Genomic DNA, 23,145 nt, shown 5'->3' on the forward strand with positions numbered 1-23,145 from the left:
GCGTCCGGAGCCTGTGCTCCGCAACAGTGAAAGGCCAGCGTACCGCAAAAAAAAAAAAAAAAAAAAAAAAGTGGGCTTTTTCTCCCACTATAAAAATAAAACAACTTCATTGTAATTGCATTTAGAAAATTCTTTTGGAAAAAGATTATTGTTCTGGTTTTTCACTACAAAAGACAGTGGTTTTTTTACTTAACGATAAAAGTAAACATGTTCAATAAATATATTTGCACATTATTTATGTGTGTCTCTGGTTGTTTTCTTAGAGTGCCACCTTAATTATCTTTGTGAGAAAGTCCTCAAGGATCTGCCATTAATTCAGATACCTTTCCCTCAATTGATATGTTCCTTTAAGTGGTGTGAAAATACTTAAGGATCTTAGCATATGTGAGGAAACTGATCCTCTGTTCTGATTCTTGAGTCCCAATTCTTTGTGGCCAAAGGATTAAAAATAACCTTCTTTCCAAAGCATTTCCTACTTAATTGTCTCTCTCTGAAGGCATGGAAACAGGAAGTGAGAGGTAGTTGCTGTCCATACCGTGAAAGGAAAGGAATGAAGCTGATGAACGAATTTTGATAGATAGATATCAATAGAACAGATGTTCTCTTGACCATATTTCCTGGGGACACAGTGGGAATCAAAGGCAAACTGGTAACAGTTTTATTCATTATGTTTTAAAGAAAGTTTCCAAGCCTCCTATACCTGATACCATTAATCTACCTTCAAGCACACTGTATTACTTAAGGTGGATTAGAATTCATGCATTGTTTTGTGTGACATGAGGCAAGTACCAAGTAAAAGTAATACCAGACCCTTCTTAGGAATAAGGCTTGGAGGCATTTAAATCACTCTGTCATGTCAAAATAAAGTTCAATGGCAGAATCTAGACTGGATCTTGATTCATATAAGATATTTAATAAATATTTGTAGAATCAGAGGCCTTCCAAAAGAAACTTTAACCCAGACAGGAAAGCTCTTCTGAGTAAGAACCTAGGGGGAGGGTGGTCATACAACAGAAGTAAAGACTGGCTTAAAGAACTGGAGTACATTAAACTTGTTCATTGAACATATTTGGTTGATTACCTACAGAGTGTCAAGCACTGTGTCAGATGTGGAAGACACAGTGGGAACACACGAAGGAAATAACAAAAAGGCCTTAGCTTAAAAAATTAAAGGGAAAAAATTGGGATAATAAATGTGTTATTGATTGCAGCAAATCAAATACTTCTGAGAAAATGGTGTATTATTTGACAAACCTGAGACTCTTCTCACTGAATCTGAAATTAGGAAAGCATAAAAGCAGACAGAATTACTATGAAACCAAAGATGTCTGGGTATATTCCTTTAAGTATAACCCTGTGTTGGAAAGTTGGCTGTGGGGACCCACATGTTTGGAATAACAGACTTGCACCATTTCCTTCTAAATTCTAACCAAATCGAGGAAAACTAGACTTCATATGGAATAGTTTCACTTTTAAAGGAAACATTGCAAAAATATTAAACTATATCATTCTCTTTTTATGAAGAAGCCCAGGCCCTGTCTTTCTATTTGACCACATAAGTCAAAATTTATGGAAGTATAATTAATGCCTTTGCTGCAAAAACCAGAAATAGAGACTGAAGAAGAAATGTCCATATTTCAATGTCTTGAGCATTTTGGTGCTATAGCAATTGTTCCCTTTTAAAATACTCATTTAGACATATCTTCAATAGTGTTACTGTAATAGCAAAGTCTCTTTGAGGAAAAGGAAAGATTTTTAATGACAAAAGAAAAATACTGTTTATTCTGAGGTTGAATTTAGGAGCCCATGTGAAGGAAGGCTTAGCAAAGGGGAAGATAGGTGAGACTGACTGCTCATACGAAGCTAACTTTGTATGCTGGATTTGATTCTATTAGGGCTATCTTTTTTTTTTTTAAGCATTTTTAATGGAGTATAATTGCTTTACAATGGTATGTTAGTTTCTGCTTTATAACAAAGTGAATCAGCTATACATATAGATATATCCCCATATCCCCTCCCTCTTGTGCCTACCTCCCACCCTCCCTATCCCACCCCTCTAGGTGGTCACAAATCACCGAGCTGATCTCCCTGTGCTATGCAGCTGCTTCCCACTAGCTATCTACCTTACGTTTGGTAGTGTATATATGTCAATGCCACTCTCTCACTTCGTCCCAGCTTACCCTTCCCCCTCCCCATGTCCTCAAGTCCATTCTCTACATCCACGTCTTTATTCCTGTCCTGCCCCTAGGTTCTTCAGAACCATTTTTAATTATTTATTTTTAGATTCCATATATATGTGTTAGCATACGGTATTTGTTTTTCTCCTTCTGCCTTCATTCTGTATGATAGACTCTAGGTCCATCCACCTCACTACAAACAACTCAGTTTCATTTCTTTTATGGCTGAGTAATATTCCATTGTATATATGTGTTACATCTTCTTTATCCATTCATCTGTCAATGGACACTTATGTTGCTTCCATGTCCTGGCTATTGTAAACAGAGCTGCAATGAACATTGTGGTACATGACTCTTTTTGAATTATGGTTTTCTCAGGGTATATGCCCAGTAGTGGGATTGCTGGGTCGTATGGTAGTTCTATTTTTAGTTTTTTAAGGAACCTCCATACTGTTCTCCATAGTAGCTGTATCAATTTACATTCCCACCAACAGTGCAAGAGGGCTCCCTTTTCTCCACACCCTCTCCAGCATTTATTGTTTGTAGATTTTTGATGATGGCCATTCTGACTGGTGTGAGGTGATATCTCATTGTAGTTTTGATTTGCATTTCTCTAATGATTAGTGATGTTGAGCATCCTTTCATGTATTTGTTGGCCATCTGTATATCTTCTTTGGAGAAATGTCTATTTAGGTCTTCTGCCCATTTTTGGATTGCATTGTTTGTTTTTTTGATATTGAGCTGCTGGTAAATTTTGGAGATTAATCCTTTGTCAGTTGCTTTATTTGCAAATATATTCCCCCATTCTGAGGGTTGTTTTTTTGTCTTGTTTATGGTTTCCTTTGCTGTGCAAAAGCTTTTAAGTTTCATTAGGTCCCATTTGTTTATCTTTTTTATTTTTTATTTTTTTAAAATATTTATTTATTTATTATTTTTGGCTGTGTTGGGTCTTCATTGCTGCACGCGGGCTTTCTCTAGTTGCAGAGAGTGGGGCCTACTCTTTGTTGTGGTGTGAGGGCTTCTCATTTCAGTGGCTTCTCTTGTTGCAGAGCACGGGCTCTAGGCGCACAGGCTTCAGTAGTTGTGGCTCGCGGGCTCTAGAGCGCAGGCTCAGTAGTTGCAATGCACGGGCTTAGTTGCTCCGCGGCATGTGGGATCTTCCCGGACCAGGGCTTGAACCCGTGTCCCCTGCATTGGCAGGCGGATTCTTAGCCACTGCGCCACCGCTTAAGGTCCCATTTGTTTATTTTTATTTCCATTTCTCTAGGAGGTGAGTCAAAAAGGATCTTGCTGTGATTTATGTCATAGAGTGTGCTGCCTATGTTTTCCCCTAAGAGTTTGATAGTGTCTGGCCTTACATTTAGGTCTTTAATCCATTTTGAGTTTATTTTTGTGTATGATGTTCGGGAGTGTTCTAATTTCACTATTTTACATGTAGCTGTCCAGTTTTCCCAGCAGGAGAAGAATTTTTAAAACTACAACTGGAGGACAGCTGCTGACTAGAAATGTAAAGCCCTGAGCATCCAGGAATTTAGCAAATGGCTGCTGACTGCAGTTTCCTTGGTTTTAAGATACCGCCAAGCTCCAGTTTAGTTATCTCTGCATTGGAGATGACAAATTTATGGGTATGTTTTGGATTAGTTAAAAAACAAAGCTAAATATTTTATATTTTACATTAATAAAACTCAGGGAAATTTTATTTTGCCTTTTTAACCCATATGTCAGCTTGGGTCTCCCTATAAACTTAATTAAATTATGATTGATTATATCCTTAATTTAAGATTCTCTGTAAGATTATTGAGAATTTCCAGGCGGCCAGTGATTGGCTTAGAGCTGAAGTTTCTGAACAAATCAGTACATGGCGTACCTCAGGCCACAGAGGTTGGTTCAGAAGTTGATATATAACTTAACCCAGGCTGATGAGATGTAAGGAAAATTTTGCTGAGGGTTTCCAGAAAAGAAGTTTCATCGATCTTGGAAGGGAGCTTCAGGGAAAGCCAGCTCTCCTCATCCAAAGATTGCCATAAATGTATGTGAGCAAGATATTATTATCCCATTTTACAGATAAGGAAACTGAGGCTCAGTAGAGTATGTATCTTGCCCACTGTCCCACGGCTAATAATTAGCAGTGCTGAGATTCAGACCCAGGTCAATCTACCTCTGAAGCCCATGCTCTTAAGCACCATCTGATAGCAACAGATAGTTCCCAGGTGATATTGATGCTGCTGGTTGGGAGACCACAGTTTAAGGACCACTGTTTACAAAAGTCAACAGCTGACAGTTGTAAACAGCCCAATAGTGGAAACAGGTAGAGATTTGCAAGCCAGTTTCACAAATAAGTTATTTATAGTATAATCAAGATTTCCATACTAAAAGAATTATTGCTGTGTTATCAAATACAATGCATTGAATATAACTATAGGCAAAAATTATGCTGACCACAAGACTCTCTGCCAAAATACTTATCTAGAAATTCATAAGCTGGCTACAAAGCTAAAGAGGCATGTCTCCTACATGATGAAAACAGTCCATTAGGGATGTATAACTGAGCAAGCTGTATGAAGAAGGATCTGAGAGTTTCTTCTCAATTTTGGTTTTATGCCACATCAGCCTTTTTTTCTCTTATTCTTAAGAACCATTACTTACAATGCAGGCAGTGTAGGGTATAGGCAAGTGTGCTTGCCTTAGAGCCAGACTTGGGGGGTGGGTGTCTGAAGTCTGACTCTCTCATTTACTAACTGGGTGACCTTTGGAAAGTTAATACTTCTGGTCTCATTTATCCATCTGTAAAATTTGGATATTAATTCTTACTTCACAGGGTTGTTGAAAAATCAATGAGGTAAGGCTCATTTGAATAGCGTCTGCCATGTACTAAGTACCCAGTAAGTGCCAGCTATTATTATTTGTCCCACTGCTGAGTTAAGCTATGAGATACAGGAGAGGCTTTTGTGATTCTCCTGATGATGGTTTATACCAAAATCTCATGCTGGTGCCAGAAGATAAAATGTAATCATCAAGCTTACGGGGTGTCTATAATGTGCTGTGCTATCAGATACACCACTCCATTAGATGTTAGCATGCCTAAACACTGGAAAGGAGACTTTGTAAAAACAATTTCTTATTTAAATCTTCTTTTTGCCAACCCTAAGTGACCTTGTACTTTCCAAAGGAGTCTATGAACAAGACACGTACATTTAAATTAATTCCCATGGCAATCCTAGGAGGTCATTGTTATTATTATTCTAAACATTGCAAGCTGGAGGGTAAGAGGTATAAAGTGACAAAAAATTGATAATATGTTTGAGATGAAAGCCTTCAAATTTATAAATTAAGACATGAGATGACATTCATATTTTGGGGGGAGGGGAGTGAGAAAGTTTGATACCCAAATGCTCATTCACACATATGTTTCATTTTCCCTTAGAAGAACTTACAGGATAATAGAAATATAATGGGATAATAGAAATATCAAGTTATCATAGATAAAGTATACAACTTGTGGCTTTTAGACAACTGAAAGTATTACTGCATGGCTACTTAGTAATCACATCTGTTTATAATATGATATGATGTAATATGCAATATACTATCTAAAAATTTGGAGGAAAGCTACCTTAAATTTAAATGAAAATTAGGGAAGAGTTTGGATGACCTCATGATAGATTTCAAGCCTGGCGAGTCCACTCTGCGAGCTTTAGCGTTTTGACTCTTACCCAGTAATTTGCAGAATATAGATTACCCGCTCACCTCTTCTGGACAGGGTCTAAGCACTCTTTCCTCTCTTATGGGAAAACACCACAGATTTCCATGAGCTGTTCCTTGTTATCTTGTTTTGTCTCCTTTCCTCTACCTGCCCAGATATCCTGGTCCCCACCTGCAGTTTGGGGCTATAAGGGAACATTGTAGTGAGTCACCATGCCCTAAGGCTCTTCCCATAAGGCATACCTTACTATTTAGGATCTGGAAAACCCTCTGCTGCAGGGTCTGGCCAGCCTTGGGCCTCACAAGGATGTAAATGACTCTCAGGTCTGGGCTGGTGCGAAATAGCTTCTCCATCAACACTTTGCCCAGGAAGCCTGTGGCCCCAGTAATGAGAATGGACTTGCCACCATAGAAATCTGCAATCATGGACATGGCTCTTCCCTTTGTCTTTTATAGCTTCGGAAAGAGGTTCCTGAAAAGAAAGAAAAATAACAAAAGATTACATTCTCAGTAGTGCTAAAATGCAGTCATTTAAAATGTTGCTGGCATTTCCAGGAGTTTTGAATGCAGGAAAAGATCAGACAGAGTGATAGCATCATGGCTTATTGGCAACACAATTCATTTCAATCAATATTTACTGAGATTTCTCTCCCTGCTAGATGTTATGCCAGGAACTGTGGACAAGAAATGAGTAAGACATGGTTCCTGCTCTCAAGGAATTGTTTGTAGTCTGATGGAGGAGATAGATACCTAGAGACCGTGAAATATAATATGGTAATGCTAAAACCAAAGAAAGCACAGAGGAAGGGTGCATAGCAGGATCTGGAAATTTCAGGAAGGCCCCTATAGGTGGTGACACCTGTGGTCAAACTTGAAAAGAGATAAGGGCTGGGGTAAGGGCATTCCAGGCCAAAGAAAGATCAAAAGCAAAGGCCCAATGTGTGGTGTGGGATGCTGTATGGGGGAATAATACAAAGAATTCAGTGTTATGAGAATGTAAATGATAAGGTTGGGAATAGCCCCAAACCCGTGAAACCAAAGATTAGAACAGGATCAAATTTTAAAAATTATGACATAATTAGTATTTCAGTTGCAGTTTTATTCAGAGAAAATCATTTCCAAGAGCAGATCTGGTGGTGGGAAGCCAGATGCAGCACTTGGATGCTGTGACTTCCAAGAAAAAACACTCCATGCAACGTGAAGTGTTTTGTCTTTAAGCCTGGCCTCAAGATTGTTGATTGGAAGCCGCGGAGCTTTGGAAGAGGCAAGGTCATAGTGTGGGAGCAGACTTTCCTTTCTGTCACTGACTTTGCTGCCTGCAGCAAGTCTTCGGCTGTCTTTGTGGATGGGATTTGGGTGGATCTTGCAGAACACAACTCCAGGGACCAGCCCTGACATCAGAGCTTGAAAGAAGAACAACAAAAAAAAACAAGTGAAAAAGCCAACACCCTGCCCTTTTCACTCCAGTCAAGTCAACTCCAGTGACTGCTTAACAAAAAATGATTTTTCAAAGTCCTGATGTATAAATTAATTATAATTTATAGTTTAAAATTATAGTCATAATTTATACTTTGAGTATCTTGAGCCTACGTTCTTGGGCAGAACTCTTTGCCTTTGGAGGATTCATTCATTCATGGATTTACTCAACAAATAATTCTGTGCACTTGCCATGCCAGACTCTATGCTAAGTTCTGAAGGTAAACGGTTGAATAAGACAAACAGATCCTTGCTGTCGCTCTAGAAGAGGAGGCCAGTGATACACACATAAGTAAATACATAAACAAGTTAATTACAACTGTTACTAATGTAAATAAAACAGAGATCAACGACACAAATCACAATTATCAGTGCTATACACTAGGAAGTACTATGGGTTTCAACAGTTAGCTATTTTCATTGGTTGTCTAAATCCCTTTTATTAAGGATTGATGTGAGAAATATTATTTTGAAGAACACATTTGGACCTTGTGCAAAAGAGCAATGAAAGATATGTTTTGTCATGTTATATAATGTTACTCACATTACAATCTATCTAATGATTTTCTCAAAATTTAGCACTTGGGAAAAGTATTTATTATTTTTGCTTTGCCTGTCTTGAAGCTCAGAAAAGTGGTGTCACCAAATTTGGAAGGCAGTACAGTATCCTAGTTTAGCACTCAGATTCTAAGCAAGACTGAAATCAAATACCAGTTCTACCACTTACTAGGTCTATAATCTCAGGCAAATTATTAATCTTTCAATGCTGCAGTTTGTTCATCAGTAAACTGGGGATAACTAAAGTATCCACTTAATAGTGCTGTGGTAAGGATTATGTGAGTGAATACATGTAAAACCCTTAAAAATATAACTTACCTATAGTATTGGCTATTCATATGGTCACTGGTTCCACATTTTTCATCTTAATGGTTTCTGGCTTTTTCTTTTTCTTTTTTTTTGCGGTACTCGGGCCTCTCACTGTTGTGGCCTCTCCCGTTGCGGAGCACAGGCTCCGGACGCGCAGGCTCAGCGGCCATGGCTCACGGGCCCAGCCGCTCCGCGGCATGTGGGATCCTCCTGGACCGGGGCACGAACCCGTGTCCCCTGCATCGGCAGGCGAACTCTCAACCACTGCGCCACCAGGGAAGCCCTGGCTTTTTCTTTTGACAGTTATTATTATTTTTTAAAATAAATTTGTTTATTTATTTATTTATTTTTGGCTGTGTTGGGTCTTTGTTGCTGCACGCAGGCTTTATTTTAAATGTCCTGTCTTATGTATTTTATATACCCTCTTTTGGAAATATAAGGAGATGATTTATAACTGTCATCAAGTCAAATAGTGTTTTCCCCAAATGCAACTCTACTCGATGGTAAATCTTTCCAACGTCTTTACATATATAAAATGGGGCTTCCCTGGTGGCGCCGTGGTTGAGAGTCCGCCTGCCGATGCAGGGACACGGGTTCGTGCCCTGGTCCGGGAAGATCCCACATGCTGCGGAGCGGCTGGGCCCGTGAGCCATGGCCGCTGAGCCTGCGCGTCCGGAACCTGTGCTCCGCAACGGGAGAGGCCACAACAGTGAGAGACCTGCATACTGCAAAAAAAAAAAAAAAAAAAGTTTAGGCACCATACTCCTTTAATAGAATATTAGGCATAAATGAGCATGGTTAGCAGGAAAATACAGATGGGAAACTGAGTTTGGTTAGGGTGACTTCCCAACCTCATTGGTTCTGAAGATGTCAGATGCTTGTTTTGTAATAACATATGCTTTCCTAGAGTTATATTTTCTAGAACTGCAAAGATACTCTTCAGATTTTTTGGTCCCAGACAATTTTGCAATGTGTGATGAAAAATTTTAGAGAGCAGGTTACGTATCTCTAATGAGCCAGTTTCTTGTGGGACAAAGGAAGGCTTAAAGTGTCCCCAAAGAATGGAATGTGCCTGCTCTGTCCGGAGTCCAAGTATTTCTCAAACACAACAGAAACCAGCACAGTACAATGAGTGCTCTGAGAGGAAAGCAAAACATATGCCAGTATCTCCTGGCATTCACTACCCATTGTCAAGAGCAGGTGGCAGGGGAGTTGTGGCCAGGACTCTAATTAAGGCAAGTGATTCTGAAAAACGTCAAAGAGAAGTTCTCATCCTCAGATCAAAACATCATCAGAGATGTTTCGTCAAACTCTTGCTTCTACTCTCAAGACATGCCTTGGTTCCTGGACCCGGAAACTCCCATACGAAATTTGGCCCCGGAAAACCCATTTTATAGTTATAGATTTGCAAGGTCCAGGAATGGTTAATCCTTAATATAATTCATTAAAACAATTAAATTGTTTCAAAAATTAAAATAATTTTACACTCAGTAATGGAGGATATACAACTCTAGGAGGAAGAATAGGTTTAGAACAGCTGGCTGGATCACGGCTTACCTTTCATAAAGTCTCAGATTACTTATGCAGAGAGCAAAGCCCAGTTTCCTATTCCTCATGCTCCTAATATGGTCTGTGAGAAGCCTAAACTACTTTGACAATCTCTGAACCATCCTGTATAATGCAGGGTCTCTGAGGCTTGAAGGAAAAAAAGATGGGAGCCGTGAGGGTCAGCCAATGTATTTTTAATGAATGTCTATGTGTGCCGGGCACTACCCAGGCACTGGGACTAGTAGAGAACAGGCCTTATGCAGCTTAGATTCTTCCTTTCTATTCTGCAGCATCTTTTCTCCTTAAGATTGCCAGTTTTCCATGGTCACGAGTGGAATTCGACAACTCTCCTGTTGTTCTCTAGAAATGAGGCCGTTCTAATTTCTAGAGAACAGGTGTTAAAATATTTAATCACAACAGTTGTGCCAAGGCATACATTTCTTGCAGGTGTAAAGCATGAGGGAACTTTAATTCTTCTTTGGGTGGCTCCTCTGGAAAATAAAAAATTAAGATTCAAGCATTTAAGTAGACAATCCACACTTCCTGGTAGCCCTTGAGAGAAAAACATTTTTAGAAAAGAAAAAAGGTGCTTTGCCTCTCAGGAATCGCACTTTGTCAAGGTTTCGTGGTCTTGGCACTATTAACATTTTGGGATGGGTAAAGCGTTGTAGCAGGGGCTGTCCAGGGCAATGTACGTTGGTGTTTACCAGCACCCTGGCCTCTATTCACTCGATGGTAATGACATCCTTTCCCCAGCAGGGTGTGACAACCCAAATGCTTCTAGACTTTGCTTAATGTGCTTTTGGGGAAAACTTGCCTCCCTTTTCAGAGAATCACTGTTTAGAACTTTCTAAAATTCTCAGTTTATAATATTCTGTCCATCCTATTAAAAAGTCAAGATTCAAAGCTTAAATATCTGTTTGTGAGGCTAAGTAGAAATATAATCCACTGTCATATCTTATTTTACCCATATTGAATCATTCATAATTAACTACGTTTACCCAAGCAAATTACAGATGTGGTGAATCTTGACAGAATTCAAAGTGAAGATGCAGGAAGATTTCTCCAGATAAAGATTCCCTACTTTTTATTTAACCAAATTTCTTTTAGTCTCTGTGTTGTAGATTAGACTATTAATCCCAACTTTCATATATATAAATCACATATCTGTTTGTCAAGTACTTAGTGAAAAAAAAGTTTTCATCAGAGAGCTCTACGTTTTACTTTGGTTTCCTGAGTATATGCCAAATTATGCAGTTCAGCAATGAATTTAGATACCTTTCACTGTGGGCTTTTTATATGAAGTTTTTCTGGGAGAAATTTTAAGTTCTTGATGGAGGAATAATAACGTCCAGGGATGTTGGGGCATAGGCCTCACTAATTGAATTAGCAACGCTCCATGGTCAAGAGAAACCAATTTGGAAATCATCCCAGCTGGGGAGGGATAGTCCGGGCTGGCTTAAGAAAACAAAATTTAGCAATCACCTCATCACATTCCTCCTAGTTTGCTTCTGCTTAGCTCCTTAGTAAGTCTTCATAAAAAACTCCAAATTTAACAGAAATGAAAATGGAGAAAGATATGACCTAAATCCATCACTTCATCATAATTGATTAAGTAGGTACCTACTGTGTGCTACACTCTGTTAGGTGTGGATATCATAGAGCAAAAGGACATGAGGACCAGTAAGCAAAAGGTCATGTAGAGCAAAAGTCAGTAGAGCAAAAGGTCATGAGGACAGGAAGTAAAAATTTTGCTCATGGGCCACTAAGGGTAATGGTGAGTGGTGACACTCTGGTTTCAACCCCTTGATTCCTGGACCTGTGAATCCTGGCTATGGGAGAAACAGCACCACATGTTGGATGCTGATTTAGAGCATATACATCCCTCTGGGAAACCTTACCCCAGCCCCGTGAGGTTTTTCCACCTTGCTGGCACTGTAAATGAGTCTTCAAAAGGAAATTCTACCATTCTATCAATACAGGTGCTTCAGGATGGAGGAGAACATGGCGAGACCACTGAATTCTACGAACATGGGCCTATTGCCACACTTCATTTATTGGGAAATGAGTTCCTTAAGCAGAAGAAATACAGTGTGGAATACCATGATGGTATACAAGGCATTCTATAAGTATACTCATGATAGTTTTGGCAGAAGCATTTCATGTAAGGAAAACAAATCCATATCCAAAGTGTCTATTCTAGTAAGAACAAGATACTGCCCCTTCCATGATGGAAGCAGTTCAATGTACAGAAAGAGAAAAACAAATACAGTATGCTACCACATATATATGGAATCTAAAGGAAAAAAAAAAAAAAGAACAACCTAGGGGCAGGACAGGAATAAAGACGCAGACGTAGAGAATGGACTTGAGGACATGGGGAGGGGGAATGGTAAGCTGGGATGAAGTGAGAGAGTGGCATTGACATATATACGCTACCAAATGTAAAATAGATAGCTAGTAGGAAGCAGCCGCATAGCACAGGGAGATCAGCTCGGTGCTTTGTGACCACCCAGAGGGGTGGGATAGGAAGGGTGGGAGACACAAGAGGGAGGAGATATGGGGTTATATATATATGTATAGCTGATTCACTTTGTTATAAAGCAGAAACTAACACACCATTGTAAAGCAATTATACTCCAATAAAGATGTTAAAAAAAAAGAAAAAGAAGCTCTGTGTGTAAAATGCTATCAAACAGTATTACATAGTAAAGAAAAATCATTTGTGATAGGAATAGTCCATTGATGTGGCAGACTTCATTGTGGTCTGATTTTAAGAAACTGCCCCGGCCACCCCAGCCTTCACCACCCACCACCCTGATCCGTCAGCAACCATCAACACTGAGGCAAGACCCTCCACCAGTAAAAATGACTTGCTGAAGGCTCAGATGATGGTTAGCATTTTTTAGCAGGAAAGTATTTTTTAAGTAATGTTTGTACATTTTTTAAAGATATAATGCTATTGTACACTTAATAGCCTACAGTATAGTGTAAGCATAACTTTTAGATGCACTGGGAAACCAAAATATTCATGTGACTCATTTTACTGCAATATTTGTTTTATTGTGGTGGTCTGGAACTGAACCTGCAATATCTCTGAGTATGCTTGTAATCAGCTTGCCACAAGGTACCTGGCTGACCACCCTTTGAAATGGTGCCATCTCAAGGATTCAGTGTTGGTCTCTGGGCCAGCAAATAGGGCACTCAGCAGTGGCAGCAGCCAAGTTGGCACTGGGTGAGCAGAAGTCCATGTTGCTGAGCCAATACATAAACCTTTATCTCTGCCACCATGGCTTCACGAGCCCACTGGGTGATGATGGGATGGCTGGGGAGGGAGGCTGACTGATATTCACAGCATAGGTCATCCTATCCACTTGAATATTAAAATCTTCCCCTGCTGAGGTTACTCTTCAGTGAGCATTTATATGGGACAGAAGTATCTTTGGGCTTTTGCCCATTCCATATACTTCTTCCCCAGACTTCCTTGTCATCAATTTTCCAGCCATGTTCCTTCCAAGTCCCTGACCATCCAGACATACCATTGGCCATAGGCCATGAATCCGTAGATAACTGCATGTCTGACAACTTCTCCTTCTAAGCAAGGAGAACAACCAGGTGCACAGCCTGAAGTTCTGCTCACCAGGAGGATTTCCCTTCACCACGGTCCTTCAGGGATGTCCCAGAAAGGAGCTCTAGTGCTGCAGCTGTCCACTTTGGAAGATGCCTGTACATCATGAGAATCATCTGTAAGCCAGGCCAGAGTGTTCTCTTCTTCTGTAAACTGATTGTAGGGAATTCCCCATGAGGCCATAGGGGCAGGTTGGGAAAGAAAAGGTAGGGTAGCAAAAGTGGGGACCATGGGCATTTGGGCCACTTCTTCATGTAACTTACTTGTGTGTTCAGGGCCTGACTGGGCCTCGTCAGTTATATACAACCTCCACTCGATGATGGAGATATACAACCTCCACTCGATGATGGAGTTGAGCTGCTGTGCATGCTCAACTTTATGGTTTGATGGAGCAGATAACACCCAGCTCATGATGGCCTAATGCTGTTTCTCTAAAGGAGAGCAGTTACCCAACAGAGCATGGCAGGGCTTTGCTCTAAAATCCTAAGAGCCTGTGCTGGGACTCACCAGTAGAGGCCTGCTGAAAGCTCCAAAGAGCCACCGACAAGTGTCTGCCACTGATACTTCCAGCACCATTAGATTTACTGGATCATATGACTCAAGAGGCAGAGAGACTCGCATGGCAGCCTGGACCTGCAGCAAAGCCTTTTGTTGTTGTAGGCCCCACTCAAAATGAGCAGCTTTTAGGATTACTCACTAGATGGACCAGAGTAACACACGCAAATCAGGAATATGTTGCCTCCAAAATCTGAAGAGGCCAACTAGGTGTTGTGTTCCTTTTTTGGTTGTAGGAGAGGCCAAATGCAACAACTTATTCTTCATCTTAGAAAGGGTCTTTCAACATGCCCCACACTGCTGGACCCCTAAAATTTCACTGAGATAGAAAGTCCCTGAATTTTTGTTGGATTTATTTCTCACCCTCTGATATGCAAATGTCTTACCAGTAAGTCTAGAGTTGTTGCTACTTCTTGCTCACTGGGTCCAATCACCATAATGTCATCAATGTAATGGACAACTATGATATCCTGTGGTAGGGAAAGGTGATCAAGATCCCTCCAAACTAAATTATGACGTAGGGCTGGCAAGTTGATATACCCCTGAGGTAGGATAGTGAAGGTGTATTGCTGGCCTTGCCAGGTAGAAGCAAACTGCTTTTGGTGGTCTTATTAATAGGGATGGAGGAAAAAGCATTCGCTAGCTTAACAGCTGCATACCGGGCACCAAAGGATGTGTAAACTTTCTCAAGCAATGAAAACACATCTGGTAAAGCAGTTGCAACTGTAGTCACTACTGTTTTAAGCTTACAATAATCCACTGTCATTCTTCAAAATCCATTTGTTTTTTGTAATAGGCAAGTTGAATGAGCAGTGGTAGAAATCACTATCCCTGCATCTTTCAAGCCCTTGATGGTGACATTAATCTCTGTCGTCCCTCCAGGAATGACGTATTTCTTTTGGTTTACTATTTTTCAGGGTAGAGGCAGTTGTAGTGGTTTCCACTTGACCTTTCCCACCATAACAGCCCTCACTCCACAGGACAGGGAACCAATTTGGAGATTCTAACAGCTGCTGAGTATGTCATTACAATTATGTATTCCTGAACTGGAGAAATAATCAAAGAATGGGTTTGGGGACTTACAGAGCCCACTGTGAGATGGTCCTAACCTAAAACTCCATTGATCACCTGACCTCCACAAGCTCCTATTTTGTCACCAGACTGACATTCTGGTTTTCCTGGAATTAGTGTCAGTTCAGAGCCAGTGTTCAGTAGTCCCTGAAAGCTCTCATTATTTCCTTCTCCCCAATGTGCAGTTACCCTGGGAAAGACCATAGGTCCCTTTGGGGATGGTTGGGAAAAGATTAACAGTATAAATTTTTAGCAGTATAGAGGAATCCTTTCTCAAGGGGACTTGCCCTTCCCTTCATTCAAGGGGTTCTGGGTCTGTAAACTGACTCAAGTCTGGGAATTCAGTGGGGGCCATGACTATTTTTTTTTTTTGATTCAAGTTAGACTTTTGTTCAGTTGACTTAGAACGTTTTTGCTTATACAGATGAAGAAAGAATTTAGTAGCTTTCCCATATACCATGATGAAACAGTCAATGCCATAGGTCTCTATAAGTCAGACTTTTCTGATTGCTACTTTGACTCTGCTGTCATTTATGTGCTTTTAACCATGATACCTTGACTTTGGCAATTAAGGGTCACTATCTGTCCCCAGTCACCCTGGGATCCTCATTGTATTTAGGTTTCCCAATTTATTACACCATTTCCCACTGTAAGTTCTGGCCTACAGAGAAAAATGATTACTGAGCTCTTCAAGGATGCTGGGGCTCCCTTCACAAATTTATTTCTGTGACCCAGCCAAGTTGGCACATCACAATTATTATATTTTCTCCTAGCACATTCACCACCCACCGGACTTCTGTCACATTTTTAAAGAACAAAATCCTTGCTTGATGGCTTGGTAGCTGAACATAACATTAACATTGACGGGCAGTTTTATTTACTTGATTTTGAATGATTTCTTTTGCCTGATTTTCAACCTAAGTATTCATTACTGATAAACTCTTCTATTTCTAAACTGTCTCAGCTTAAGTAACAAAAAGTATGTGAGTTACAATGTAGGCACAGTGAGAACACTGAACTAGAGCTAGAAAATCTAGAAATGGAGTCTGTTCTGTGGCTAATTGTTAATGTAACTCTGAATCTCCAATCTTGTCAGCTCTGAGACTCAATTTCCTCTTCTGTTAAATAATATTCTACCTACTTCACAGAACAGTTTTAATAATCAAATAGAGTAATAAGTAAAAGAGAACTCTAAGCGTTATCTGACCAGAGTTGTTCTTGTTCTGGTTGCTATACTATGAATACTACTTTGACCCTGAATCCAAATATCTTGTGCTTATTTGTTAACAACTATTGAGAGCATATCTTGTCATCCAGCTTATGTAGTAAAACACTTGATGCAGATGCTGTATTTTATACTGTATTATTCCTCAAAAGTCAACTAGCACAGTACTTTGTAATGAAAAGTGTCTCAATAAATATTGTTGAATCAACAAATAAGTGAGTCAGCACTGAAAGGACTGATTGACTTCTTAATCAATGAATAAAAAGTCAGGGGCTAATTCACAAACCCTAGTGGGCATTTGAATCATTGGAAAGCTTGCTAAAATTGTTCTTTACTAGAACTCCTTTTCTGAGATTTTGATTTAGAAAGTCTGAGGTAGGGCCCAGGTAGATGCATTTTAATGAACACCCCAACTGATTCAGATAGAGGTGGTAAGAGAAATGCTGATGTAGAATTTGATGGAGGTGCTCTGATCCCAGATCATATTTTCTTCCACAGCTTACGTCTTTAATGTAAGTCTATGTTGTCCCTATGATGGTTTTTCTCCTTAAAACAAGACAAAAAATAACCTGCTTACTTGAGAATTCTCATTTCTAATAATAGTAGAATGCAGATAACACAGGTAGGATGCAGCAGACCATGGCTTCAGTCCAGCCAGGGCTGAAGTCTGAGCTTCAAAGGCTTCAGGCATGCACTAAGGTAACTGTGATGGAGAGACTCTCTCTGCATTTATTACAAGCATCAGAGCTCACAGGGTCACTCATAAAACACAGGTACTGGAAGAAGTAGAATAGAAACACATCTTTTCAAATCAATAACTAAAACTTTTACAAAGTATTTTTTCTCTGTGTTCCTGCTTCCCAATACTAGAAGCTGAAATAAATGACTATTTAAAGAATTTTAAAAAATATAGTGGAAATCTATGCACAGAGAGTAGAAGAGCATACCAGTGATTAATAAACATATTATATCAGCTTGGCATGAAAGGGTTATAGATCAAAGTGTCCTAATTTCTTCTGACAAGATATAGTCATTTCCTCTGCTATTCACATGGGTTAAAATACCTATATTCAGATTAATTCAAGCAGAGTTTAGAAATAAGGTTGGAGATTTCTATTTTCCAGTCCTCTCAACTATATCTAAACCTTTTATCCAACCAAGGAAACTGTGTGGAAACAAAATAGTTGGAAAGTGTGAAGATCTTTAACAAGAAAGCCTGATTACAAGGAGATTGATTTAACATCATGAACTCAGTCCACCAAAAAGGCAACTGATTCGTAGACTAACACTGAAAACTTGGTACAAAATCTGAGCACAGATTACTGTTTACACCAAAAGATATGATGATTTATATATATATATATATATATAAAATACATAGTTCATTTGCAGATACAAGAGTTATCAGAATTTGTTACTGTCAATTATTAGACACAGTATTCATTAACTATACCTGTCCAAAGAAAAGTCATCAAGTTAGTCACTTCATGTAGTGAGATTCCAGGAGCTTAGTCACTGCCATACACCAATGGAACCATGCGGGAAATTATATTTTTTAAAAAGGCCAATATGAAGGTTAGTTAATTATACATAAATTGATATAAAATGGCAAATCGGAAATCCTTATTTCCTAATGGAAGTTCCTGATCATAACCTGTGTCAATAAATTGACAGGAAAATCTGAATAAATGTAAATATCCTATGCACTTGGAAATATGCAGCTAGGCCTTTATGAAGGACTAAGTTCTGAAGTAAAGCTAACACTGTACCTGTCACAGTTCTCTCCATAGGAAGTTATTCCATGTCAGAAGAACAATAAGCCACAAACAGCACTCTTATTTTTCTCTGATAATGTACAATGAATTTTATCAACAAAGACTTTAGGCATTTGTCTTTAAGAGAAGGTAAGGAAAGTAGGCGTACCTCAACATAATAAAGCCCATATATGACAAACACACAGCCAACATCATTCTCAATGGTGAAAAACTGAAACCATTTCCTCTAAGATCAGGAAAAAGACAAAGTTGTCCACTCTCACCACTACTACTCAACATAGTTTTGGAAGTTTTAGCCACAGCAATCAGAGAAGAAAAAGAAAAAAAATGTAATCCAAATCAGAAAAGAAGAAGTAAACTTGTCACTGTTTGCAGATGACATGATACTATACATAGAGAATCCTAAAGATGCTACCAGAAAACTACTAGAGAGAATCAATGAATTTGGTAAAGTGGCAGGATACAAAATTAATGCATAGAAATCTCTTGCATTCCTACACACTCATGATGGAAAATCTGAAAGAAAAATTAGGAAACACTCCCATTTACCACTGCAACAAAAAGTATAAAATACCTAGGAATAAACCTACCTAAGGAGACACAAGACCTGTATGCAGAAAACTATAAGACAGTGATGAAAGAAATTAAAGATGATACAAACAGATGGAGAGATATACCATGATCTTGGATTGGAAGAATCAACAAAGTGAAAATGACTACACTACCCAAAGCAATCCACAGATTCATTGCAATCCCTATCAAACTATCAATGGCATTTATCACAGAACTAGAACAAAAAAATTCACAATTTGTATGGAAACATAGAAGACCCCAAGTAGCCAAAGCAATCTTAATAAAGAAAAACGGAGCTGGAGGAATCTGGCTCCCAGACTTCAGACTCCACTACAAAGCTACAGTAATCGAGACAGTATGGTACTGGCACAAAAACAGAAATATAGATCAGAAATATAGATCAATGGAACAGGATAGAAAGCCCAGAGATAAACCACACACATATGGTCATGTTATCTTTGATAAAGGAGCCAAGAATATGCAATGGAGAAAAGACAGCCTCTTCAATAAGTGGTGCTGGGAAAACTGGACACCTACATATAAAAAATGAAATTAGAACACTCCCTAACACCATACACAAAAATAAACTCAAAATGGATTAAAGACCTATAAAACTCTTAGAGGAAAACATAGGCAGAACACTCTATAACATAAATCACAGCAAGATACTTTTTGACCCGCCTGCTAGAGAAATGGAAATAAAAATAAACAAATGGGACCTAATGCAACTCAAAAGTTTTTACACAGCAAATGAAAACATAAACAAGATGAAATGACAACCCTCAGAATGGGAGAAAATATTTGCAAATAAAGCAACTGACAAAGGATTAATTTTCAAAATTTATAAGCAGCTCATGCAGCTCAATATCAAAAAAACAACGCAATCCAAAAATGGGCAGAAGACCTAAATAGAAGTTTCTCCAAAGAAGATATATAGATTGCCAACAAACACATGAAAGGATGCTCAACATCCCTAATCATTAGAGAAATGCAAATCAAAACTACAATGAGGTATCACCTCATACCAGTCAGAATGGCCATCATCAAAAAATCTACAAACAATAAATGCTGGAGAGGGTGTGGAGAAAGGGGAACCCTCTTGCACTGTTGGTGGGAATGTAAATTGATACAGCCACTGTGGAGAACAGTATGGAGGTTCCTTAAAAAACTAAAAATTGGGGCTTCCCTGGTGGCGCAGTGGTTGAGAGTCCACCTGCCGATGCAGGGGACACGGGTTCGTGCCCCGGTCCGGGAAGATCCCACATGCTGCGGAGTGGCTGGCCCCGTGAGCCATGGCCGCTGAGCCTGCGCATCCGGAGCCTGTGTTCTGCAATGGGAGAGGGCACAACAGTGAGAGGTCCGTGTACCGCAAAAGAAAGAAAAAAGAAAAGAAAAAAAAATCTGTGCTGTGGATAGTGAGGCAGTGAAATAAGTATAATGAAGTAAAATTTTTTTAAAATTCCCATTTTGTGCTGTAATCTCTCTGTGTTATCCCATGCCTTAAGGAAGTGTCTGCTATATATTTATGTTAGTGGTACTCTTGGTAAAGGGATCCATGTCTGCCATCAGAAGTGGTATGGAAAGAGCAGTCACAACAGGTGATGAGCAAATGAGCAGAGGAATGAAGAATCCAGTGGGAGCAGCAATTCAGAATCAAAGGTAATCAGGAGAATATATATAAGCCTGCCAGGCATACGTGGAAATTTCTCAAAATGCATGGGATGGGAGGCTAACTTACGTTATTTGCGTATTAAGGAAAAGTTGATTCCAGCCAGACACTTGGGATAAAAATATGAAATTTTACTTTGTATAAGCAGTGGTAGAGTGAATTTTAGGAGGTGTCCTGGCTGGAAGCTTGAGTCAGGAACATGAACATTTGTCTTCTTGATAGAGGAAGGGCAATTTTGGATGTTCTTGGAATGATGGAATAGATGATGGCTAGAAAATTGAGGCAGGAGATATCTCAAATATAGGATAAAAGGAATATTGGAAGTAAGATCAAGACAACTAGTTAGTCATTGTTTGACAAGAACTAATATAGTGAGGCAATAATTCCTAAATAATCTTTTTGTTTAAAGCTACAAAAAGCTATCTGTCCCTCTTTCATAGCAATAATAAATGAAATAGTCAAACTATAATGTGAAACTATTTTGTGTCATTAAAAAACAAGTCAATGGGGATATATAATAATGATCTATTCAGATGTTTTTTTCAAAACCTGAGCTTATAAGTATAAAAGATTTGTCAAATTTTACATCATGAGTATATATTGTTAAAGGATAATATTTCTCTGCCTTTGCTCTTTGAAAAGTTATGCTATCTTTGGTTCTGATGACTTTCGTGGACGTTTTTATCTTGGCCTTCCAGCACCTTTTTCTCCTACTTTTCAAAACCTCCTTTTGGGGCAGTACCTCTTTCTCTACTGTGGATAGTCTTTGTGGGACTGTCCTTCAAGACTCTCTGCCCCACTTAGCCAAGGGAAAGGATTTTAAACTTTGAGTAAAGGAACACAATGTTAAGAAAATATGGAGTTGATTCACCTAGTAATGTCATGTTGACTAGATAATCTAGTCAATTAATATTTGTCCTCTTGATACAAAAAGCAAGTTTTTGATAGCTCTTAGGAGATGGAAAAGGGCTTCTTGCCCTTTCCAAGGCTGGCTTTTCAGCCACTCCTTTGATTGTGTGGCTACCTCATTTACTTTCAATAAATTCTCTATTTGTTTACATTGCTATGGAAGGCAGAATCCCAAAATGACCCCCAGTGACCCACACCCTTTATAGTCCCCTCCCCTTGAAAATGGGCAGGTCTTGTAATTTCCTTCTAACCAATAAAATATGGCAATGGTAATGGCTTACACTCCCATGATTATGTTACCTTATATAACAAAGGTGTAATGAACGTCCTTAATTAAGTGAAATGGGAGATTATCCGAAGTGGGCCTAATCTACTCAGTGATCCCTTTGTAAGAGTGACTGTCTTCCTAGACATACAGATGGCCAAGAAGCACATGAAAAGCTGCTCAACATCACTAATGATTAGAACAATTCAAATCAAAACTACAATGAGGTATCACCTCACACCAGTTAGAATGGGCATCATCAGAAAATCTACAAACAACAAATGCTGGAGAGGGTGTGGAAGAAAGGGAACCCTCTTGCATTGCTGGTGGGAATATAAATTGATACAGCCATTATGGAGAACAGTATGGAGGTTCCTTAAAAAACTAAAAATAAAATTACCATATGACCCAGCAATCCCACTACTGGGCATATACCCAGAGAAAATCATATTTCAAAAAGACACATGCACCCCACTGTTCATTGCAGCACTATTTACAATAGCCAGGTCATGGTAGCAACCTAAATGCCCACCAACAGACAAATGGATAAAGAAGATGTGATACATATATAGAATGGAATACTACTCAGCCATAAAAAGGAACAAAATTGGGTCATTTGTAGAGACGTGGATGGATCTAGAGACTGTCATACATACAGAGTGAAGTAAGTCAGAAAGAGAAAGACAAATATTGTATAGTAACGCATATATGTGGAATGTAGAAAAATGGTACAGATGAACCGGTCTGCAAGGCAGAAATACAGACACAGATGTAGAGAACAAATGTACGGACACCAAGGGAGGAAAGTGGCAGGGGTGGTGGTGGGATGAATTGGGAGATTGGAATTGACATATATACACTATTATGTATAAAATAGATAACTAATAAGAACCTGCTGAATGTAAAATAAATAAAATTAAATTTAAAAAATAAGTGACAAGTTCTATGGGTTCTAAAACTGCATGGAAACTGTGAGATGATAATTACATGTTGTTTTAAGCTGCTAAATTTTGAGTAATTTGTTACACAACAATAGAAAACTAATTCAATTGCCTTAGTTGATTTCCATTGCCTTCAACCAAAGAACTCTGACTAATGAAATGCTGGATCTCCTTAAAAATGCCTTGGCTGCAATCTGTGAAGCATATTTTAATCAATAAACAACAAAACCAGTTACATTTCTCTTGGGATTAAATGTCACAAAACATATTGGTTTCTCTGTAGCTATAGTTTAGCATAGGTAAAAGAGCCCTTCTCTCACTAGGATCAGCTAAACCACTTGTTCTCAAACAGGATCTCTTTATACTCTTAAAATTATTGAATATCCCAAAGAGCCTTTATGTGGATATGCCCACCAATACTTCACATATTTGAAAATAAAACTGAGATTTAAAAATATTTATCATTTAAAACCATGATAAGCACATTAAATGTTAACAGAAATAACATGTTTTTTGAAAAGTGACGACTTTGAATAGTGACTAATATTTTCCAAAATTAAAAAATCTATATTATGAAGATTGGCACTGTTTTACATTTTTGCAAACCTCTTTAGTATCTGCCTTAGTAGAAGCAACTAGACTTTCATATCTGTTTCTTTATTCAATCTGTTGTATTATTTTGTTTGAACATATGGAGAAAATCTGGCCTCACACAGATATGTAGCTGGAAAGGGAGGGGTATTTTAAAAGCCTTTCTAGATAAT

General features: G+C 38.9%; 1 protein-coding gene and 1 pseudogene across 7 annotated transcripts in view; both read right to left on the minus strand.

The window, feature by feature from the left end:
- Window positions 1–23,145, minus strand: part of FAR2 (fatty acyl-CoA reductase 2) — a 137,534-nt gene that overhangs the window by 44,661 nt on the left and 69,728 nt on the right. For all 7 annotated transcript variants that reach the window (XM_060166644.1, XM_060166640.1, XM_060166643.1 and 4 more), the window contains one exon: window positions 6,123–6,351. In XM_060166644.1, the coding sequence (XP_060022627.1) occupies window positions 6,123–6,311 (189 nt within the window). In that variant the 5' untranslated portion in view covers window positions 6,312–6,351. The remainder of the gene's footprint in view (window positions 1–6,122; window positions 6,352–23,145) is intronic.
- Window positions 11,466–15,228, minus strand: LOC132530003 (uncharacterized; annotated as a pseudogene).

This window comes from Lagenorhynchus albirostris, chromosome 11, assembly GCF_949774975.1.
Source record: "Lagenorhynchus albirostris chromosome 11, mLagAlb1.1, whole genome shotgun sequence".
In the NCBI taxonomy this organism is placed as follows: Eukaryota; Metazoa; Chordata; class Mammalia; order Artiodactyla; family Delphinidae; genus Lagenorhynchus; species Lagenorhynchus albirostris.